At 40.1% G+C, this 8,478-nt stretch overlaps 1 protein-coding gene across 1 annotated transcript in view; it reads right to left on the bottom strand.

The window, feature by feature from the left end:
* The window catches only part of LOC101856573 (cathepsin D), a gene marked incomplete in the record, with an annotated part of 19,716 nt that overhangs the window by 9,207 nt on the left and 2,031 nt on the right, over positions 1-8,478 (bottom strand). The window contains 5 exon segments of the mRNA XM_013081854.2: positions 827-949; positions 3,688-3,779; positions 4,195-4,302; positions 6,583-6,701; positions 7,854-7,971. Coding sequence (XP_012937308.1) covers positions 827-949; positions 3,688-3,779; positions 4,195-4,302; positions 6,583-6,701; positions 7,854-7,971 — 560 coding nt within the window.

Raw genomic sequence — 8,478 nt, 5'->3', positions numbered from 1 at the left:
CCCGGTTGCCGGTTACCGTGTATGTAGACACTGAGGCTACCGTACGTGCCCGGTTACCGTGTACGTAAACCCTGAGGCTACGTGCCCGGTTACTGTGTACGTAGACCCTGAGGCTACGTGCCCGGTTACCGTGTACGTAGACATTCCGTTTTTTAGAATATATCTGGTACAGGTGTGTGTTTGGTGGTTGTAGAAATAACATAATTTATTAGTATTGTTACTTGAATTACATAACAAATGCGTACAAACAATGAAGTGGACCAACGTTCACAGTAGGTGTTTACAAGAGAAAAGAGAAACATAGAAAACAGACAGCCTCATTTGTCATGGGGGAAATTCGGCCTGCAGCTCACGGTCACTGAGCTCCCTTCCCTGTCAAGAAGGTGAAGAATGTGCGGTGAATTGTGAGGTCGGGGGGTCGATAAATGTTCTGTAATAAAGTTCATTCCATGTTACCCTGCCCCCGTTCCTACACTTAATTTTCCTCTTTTGCATTGTGAAAAAGCTTTTAAATTTTTGTTATCGACACCTCGCCTGCAAATTCCAAGAGATACCGTTTCCATAATAATTACCTCCCAGGAAGTTGAGATTGTTTCAGAATGCTGTCACTAGTGTCCGGTCTGTTGGAGTAATAACGTCATTATAATAATGGTAACGGTCAGACAGAGTGCTGCTGAGCGAGTATTTGCGTGATGCAAATGATATTTAATATTCCATGTATCAGTTATATTATGATGAAGCGAATTGTTCAGGTTTGTAATAAGCGATAGACCAGCGACTAGAACGTACTGTTGATGTGAAAGGCTCCAGCCACAGATGTACTCACCCGGCAACACGGATGGAGAACCATTTCTGCTCGAAGACCGGTGCGTACGTGATAGATCCAGTGTACAGCTTGGGGTCAACGCCACCCAGAACGAGCTCACCGCCCACCTTGGCCTTGGGGTCTCTGCAGACAAACAGATCGTTCTGAAGTTATTATTTATACGAAATAAAAATTATTAAGGCTTTTTATGGAACTTGCAACGCAATAATGTCGTATAAGTGCCGAAGATTAGAGGTTTTAAAAGAGAGGGACAAACACAAAACAGAAAGAGGGAAGATAAGGGCGATAGATGTTTGATAAGAAAGAAGGAGCAAACCACACCAGACTATCCGCCAACCATCCACTGAAGTTGTGTTTTTAAACATTATTTTGTGTAAGTGTTTTACGGCGCTCGCAACTGCATAAGGTCATTTGAACTTTTTCAATTGGTAAGAAATTTTGAATTTTGCCCGGGTGGCGGCCGAAGCCTACTCTTATTGATTTTAGATCACCACGGGATCTTTAACGTGAGGAACTTGCTCTGCACACGGCCTTCTCAGATTTTACGCCCTTGTTCGAGAAGGCTAGATGTAGATCTTTCCTACCAGAAGATCATGGGTGTGGCTGCAAGACAGCAGTAAGAAGGAGCCAAGGAGTTGCAGTAGAAAGACTACAGAAAGAGCCAGGAGCCCAGAGGAGGGGGGCAAAGGAGGTGAGGGGGTGGGGGGCAGAAAGAGGAGACGAAAGCAGACGATAGAACATTGCTAGAGAGCAGGAAAGGAGGTGAAAGAAAAAAATTTTAGAGAAGAAATTATTTCTGTCGTTACCCGGAATCGAACCGGGACCTTTGAATTAGAGGCCAACACCTTAACCTCTTGGCCACGAGAGCCCCCACTGAAGTTGTTAGAATTAGGTAGGTCATGATAGAATGGGTGAGTAAAGACCAATAGAATACTACATACAAACTATTAGAACATGGCCAATATATAAGGGCAGGTCTGGATTAATTTTCAAATTAGGACTAAGTATTTCATATCATATGTACCACAAACATTGACGTTCAGTTAGTGGACATTTAACCTCTTCACTGCTGTATAGACGTGTATCATTCATTTGAGTTCTCCCAAACTGATTCACTGCCATTAGATTTCTTGTATTATTTAGGATTTTTTAGATATACCGTATTTGCCACGTGCACATTATTTGTCTCTTTTTATTAAGGGGAAATTTATCATGGCTTTGCTTAAATCTCTCTTAAATGGACTCTTATTTTTCTGGACTGTACAAATGGCCAACAGAAGCGCCTCAGCGCTGGGCGAGTTATCACGGAACACACTTGTATTGATAGTATCGCTAAAACTTCGGAGTTTTGGTGTATCGAAGGCGTCATAGAGCACATTCCTGCGAAATGCATGAAACTGAAATCCATACATAGGTGATCAATTTTAGAAGGTACCCACACCAAAACCTAGAATCTACTGAGACCCGGTCTGGTCAAAGTTTCCTGACGACGTGGTTGACCAGGGTTTCGGATCTCTTTAAAAGTATACAATCCAAGTTTGTTTCTTTTTATTCATAATGAGTCTACTGCCTTTTAGTTGCGTGATCCAAAGCCAGTGTATTATCTTTAATTACATACAAAGATTATACTGCAGTCACAAATTCGTGACGCAGCTTATCTTTGAATATCTCTTTAATTATAGGGAGAAAAAATGTCATCCACACTTTGCACAGCAGTTTGTATTACTTCATCTTAACTTAATCATATTTTTGAACAAAAAATGAGGCTAGATTTTTTAAAAACTTTTCTCCATGAAATTAAATAAAATACTTTAAATCTCCATCACGAGGAAAATGGGATTGTTCACAGCACTTTCCATTTCTCATACACATTTTGCATACGCATATGGTCTACGTCACAGCTCACAACGACTTTATTTTGGTGGCAAAACTTGTTACAAGAAATTATTTTTATAGTGAGAACACATTTTTTTTTTGCACAGAAGGTTCTCCAAACATACGTTAAATCAGCATTGTGTCACGATTAGAAAAAAATCACGGACTTACTTTGAAAAGCGATATTGCTCCAGCTTTAAACCTTTTAAAATCTTTAGAAACCTCCCGCTTGGATTTTTTAATTAGTATTTATTCAAGGAATTTTCTAGAATACAGCTAACAAGTATCAAACAAAAATACTCATGTTAAGACAAATTGATGCAAGGCATTGTGCAAAAGCTGGAGAGTTTATGTTCGTTAGTTTAGATTTTGACAATTGGTTGCGACACGAATATTTGACCAAGTGCTCATACGGACATCACCATCTTGAGACTCTGAGACCATTCACTGTCTCCCATAGCCTTGTTTTGCCTTTAACAACGACTAGACAAAGCTCTTATTTCTCTCTTTTAGACCTTATATGGGCAACAGATTCAACCATTGTGGAACTAACTTTAAAGATAAACCAAAACCAACAACTATGTGCAGACCACAGCATGGCTTTTGTCATAATTATAGGACGCTAACAACAAATTAATTCTCTCTCTCTCTCTCTTTCTTTCTCTCTCTCTCTCTCTCTCTCTCTCTCTCTCTCTCTCTCTTTGTGTGTGTGTGTGTGTGTATGTGTGTGTGTGTGTGTGTGTGTGTGTGTGTGTGTGTGTATGTCTTTGTCTCTGTCTCTTTCTCTGTCTGTCTGCCCCCCTCCTCTCTCTCTCTCTCTCTCTCTCTCTCTCTCTCTCTCTCTCTTTCTTTCTTTCTCCCTCTATCTATCTATCTATCTATCTATCTATCTATCTATCTATCTATCTATCTATCTATGCCTCTTCCACTGTATTGACCAGAGCCGTAGAGTTTAAGTATACATGCATTAAAGTGATTGCTATTACCTGCCGAGATAAAAGGAGAAAATAGCCGCATCGACCGCTTTCTGCTGAACAGCTTGAAGGAAGAAGGGTTGCACGTTGTCTACAGCAATAGCCTGAAACATTTTGACAGAGTCGCAATTGCATGGTATCATCATAATAATAATAATAATAATAATAATAATAATAATAATAATAATAATGATAATAATAATAATAATTATTATTATTATTATTATACTATCTATCTATCTTCTCTCTCGGTCCCTCTCTCATTTTTCTCTTATGCTCTGTCTCGATTTCTCTTTCTCTCTATATTTTTCTCTTTCTCCCTCCCTCTCTCCACCCCCTCTCTCTCCCTCTTTCTCTCTTTCTCCCTCACCCCCCCTCTCTCTCTCTCTCTCTCTCTCTCTCTCTCTCTCTCTCTCTCTCTCTCTCTCTCTCTCTCTCTCTTTCTCTCTTTCTCTCTCTTTCCTCCATCTCCTAGGTCTGCCACCCTCGTCTCTGCTATCATATTATGAACTGACTCACCTGGTAAGCCAGACCCAGAATTCCGTCAAACTTGGCCACAACGAAGGAGGTACCAGGTTCACTCACAGCCTCACCAAACGTCCCCTTGGTTACAGTCACTCCAGCAACCTGTTGCAGAGCACAAGTTTATTTTGTTTTTGTTTGTTTGTTTGAGGAAAACACACGTATAGGCCTACATTGTAGACATATCAATACATGCATATGATATTATTGTGTCATATACATATCATTATAATAGACATACTATTATAATTGCTGTCACACATCTTGCAGACTTGTCAATGCATTAGGGTATAAAGTACTATTCCAAATATTTGAAGGCTCTGCAACGTAGAAGTTTTATTTGTTTGTGTAACATAGCTTATTTTTTTTATTGTTTAGTGACAAGGGTTATTAAGCACAGGTTTGTATGTGTGTGTGTGTTTCCGTGAGTGTGTGTGTGTGTGTGTGTGTGTGTGTGTGTGTGTGTGTGTGTGTGTGTGTGTGCGTTTCCGTGAGTGTGTCTTTTTGTGTTTGTTTGTTTGCTTGTCTGTGTGTGTATGTGTGTGTATGTGTGTGTGTGTGTGTGTGTGTGTATATGTGTGTGTGTGTGTGTGTGTGTGTGTGTGTGTGTGTGAGTGTGTGTGTGTATGTATGCGTGCGTGTAGTTGTGTGGATGTGTGTGTATGTATTAGTGGCTTCGTGTAGCACACATTTGAAAACTGACATTAAAATTGGGAGTTCATATTTTATTTTTAAGGGTATGTTTTTGCACACTTGATCAGGCAAAATGTGAAAATGTCTCTCTCTCAGTCTGTGTGTCTGTCTGTGTGTCTGTCTGTCTGTCTGTCTGTCTGTCTGTCTGTCTGTCTGTCTGTCTGTCTGTCTGTCTGTCTGTCTGTCTGTCTGTCTGTCTGTCTGTCTCCCACTTTCTCTCTCTCTCTCTCTCTCTCTCTCTCTCTCTCTCTCTCTCTCTCTCTCTCTCTCTCTCTCTCTCTTTCTCTTTGTGTGTGTTTGTTTGCGTGTGTGTTTCTAAGTTTAAAAAGAAAACAAGGAGACAATCACAAAAATACTCAAGCTAATGATACAAACATGTCATAAACCGTAATGTTAACAAATTTCTTTTTATCGCGAATAAAACAGAGAGAACTAATCCCACTCTCCCGCTCTCCGATTCAAGAACAAACAATTGTTATTATTTTAGGCCATCTTCGACACAATCAAAATAAATTAGGAAGCGGGCCTGTTCCGACCCTGCCTGCCGGGAATGGGTGATGCGTCAACGCAAAAAGTCGAGATGCTCAACAAACTTGCGAAGACAGTTTAAATGCATTTCATAATTCCCACAAAACACCCTGCATAAATAGTATGAATAAATGAATATATGCGGATCCTGTCTATCGTAATCCTCAAACAAGTTATCCTGCTCTAACTTTAATAACTTGAACTTTAAACTTTGAAACAACCTACACTCAATCAGTGCCCCTTGCCCATCCTGCAAACGGCCCGTATATTCATACAACTTGAGAACTTAAGTTGACGGAATACAGAGTATTATCAGTGTATAACAATTTGAAGTTATGGTTTGCTCCAGACCTAAAAAGACTTTATCGATTAGCTCCATTGCTGAAGGAGTGTTAACTTTTTGAAACAAGATAGCGCTTATCAGCCAGACGCGACTATTGACGTAGGTGTTTTTTACTCCCTCATCAACACATCGGTCATCTGAAGAGACTGTCACCAAATCAACCAACCGCACGAGCTTACAACTCAAAAGAGTCAACTAACAAGAGCAGGGGCAGATCACGCAAAATTTGGCTGGATGGCGTTAAAGAGGTGCTCCGAAAGAGTAACATATTATTATCAACAACGGAAGCCACCCAACGAGTCATTGACCAAATAAAAACCAAAAAAACAACTACAACTACAACAACAAAAAGACAACTAAAAACAACAACAACAACAAAAACAACCCAAAAAACCGGCACCCCCCCCTCGATATCTAACAATACAAGAGAAAGGATAAAGTAAAGTAAAGTAAAGCAAAGTAAAGTATCGGCACAACTACGCTACGATATTATTCTTCGAACTTCAAACCTGCCTGTCAGGGACAACTCGGACTGAGAAGGATATACCGTTCCAATAGAGACACTGAGATATTCTTGATGTTCACAATCTGTTGATAATTAGTGTTAAATCACACATATATGTAGTTGAATTCAAGTCTCAGATGACAACACAAAGGTGTGGTGTAAACGATTCGGCAGTAGCCCCCTCCTTCCCCACCTCCAGCCTATCACCTCCTCCTACTCCTCATCGTCGTCTTCGTAGTGGTAGTAGTAGTAGTAGTAGTAGTAGTAGTAGTAGTAGTAGTAGTAGTAGTAGTAATGGTAGTCGGTGATCACTCACGTTGACAGTATCAGTGCTGAGGAAGCCACTAAGCTCTCCCTTGGCGTATTGAATTTTGAAGGAAGTACCATTCTTCACGTACGTACTTGATTTGCTGCTATCGTAACGTTCGTGCAAAACTGTAGGAGAAAAGAAATTAAGAAGGTCAAGAGAATATAACAGTATACGTCCATTGATAGAAAAAAACCCGGGGTACTGGCCCTTAACTACCAGCAGTACCTGTAGAATATCCCTATGGAGTCAAAAATGTGAAAAACCAATTTAATGATTCGCAGACTGGATTTTGTTTATAAAAGCATAATACCAAGTTCAGAACATGTTAAGTACATCATCAAAAGGTGTAAAGAAGGCTAAGATGAGGAAGAATTATCGAGACCTAGATCTAGCCTATTTCTTTCAATTGACCTCTTCAATTGTGATTGTGGAAGCTTATCGCCCCCATCAACACAATTAGGATAATTCAGGAGACAGGTTTCGACCCTGCCTATCAGAGCACACCCAGGCTGAGAGATAACATAGAGAACCCTAATAGACGGACATAGATACCCCCTACCAGACACCATCGAACACGGTAATTGAATGCCAGTCTTCAGTGTGCGACGGCGAAGTACCTAACCGCTACACCATAAACTTAGGTGTGTTGGGGAAGAGGAGAGAAAAGGAGGGGAAATTGGAAGGGAAGGGGGGGGGGAGTGGGTACTGGCATTGACTAAAAACCCATGTATTCAGAGCTACTGTCATAACCATCTCAAGTTATATCTGAATGTAAAAGAGTGTCTCTAGCCAGCTTCGGGGAGGGCGGGGATGGAGGGGGGAAACTAAGTCCCCTTTATAAATTCTTGATCATGCATTCTAAGAATTGGTCTTGCTTCGCTTTTGCAGCATTCATAACTATTTCTTTTAACACACGAACACCGACTAGTGATACGTATAGACACAGAATGGTGGTACATATAGACACCAACTAATTGTACATATAGACACCGAGTAATTGTACATATATACACCCACTGGTGGTATACATAGTCACCACGTAGCTGTATATAGATATTGACACCAACTAGAGGTACACATAGGCAGCGAATAGTTGTACATACACAACGACTAGTTGTACAAATAGACACTAACTGATAGTATATACAGACACACACTAGTTGTCCACATTGACACCAACTATACAGTTGTACACATGGACATTGACTGGGGGCACACATAGACAACAACTAGTTGTGTACATAGACAACGACTGTTGCTACATAGAGTAGACTCACAGCAGGCCACACTGTGGCACTGTTTGGAGGGAACCCACAGGTTGGAAGAGCCTGTATCAAAGACGACTTTGAAACTCTGGGGTGGTGTTCCAACATCGATGACTCCGTAGTACTGGGACTGTGGACATAACCAACGATATTTACCTTAACTTTTTTCCATCATTGTTATAATTTTAAAAAGTTTTTCGTGCCGGTAGGTGATAGTTGCCTTGGAGCAAACCAATAGATATAATAAAACTTTCTGTTCAAATATATTGGCCACTAAATTGCTTTCTCTCCAGAGAGACACATTATTACTGATATCTTTCTCATTTTTCACCGCCACGATCATTTACGAGTAATCGCACGACAATATCAATATCTTCGATTGTTCGATGAGATTTAAAAACAAATAATATATCATCTTGAGGTCACTAAATAAAATAGTTAAAAAATAGAAATATTTTTAAAAATCCTGTTCGTCCTTATGTTCTAAATACGTTTTCAGAAAATAGAAGTGAATTCTGTAGCGTCCGCAACAAGGCAGGTCCAAGCAAAAGTATTCATTATTGTTGTAAAATAGTATAAAACGGTTCTTGAAAAAAAAGAAAAGAGGTATGAAAAATATGTAACATAAATAAAGCCC

The sequence above is a fragment of the Aplysia californica genome, unplaced genomic scaffold (genome assembly GCF_000002075.1).
Source record: "Aplysia californica isolate F4 #8 unplaced genomic scaffold, AplCal3.0 scaffold00149, whole genome shotgun sequence".
Taxonomy (NCBI): domain Eukaryota; kingdom Metazoa; phylum Mollusca; class Gastropoda; order Aplysiida; family Aplysiidae; genus Aplysia; species Aplysia californica.
The sequence above is the reverse complement of the archived record's forward strand: the minus strand, read 5'-3'. Positions and strand labels throughout refer to the sequence as shown.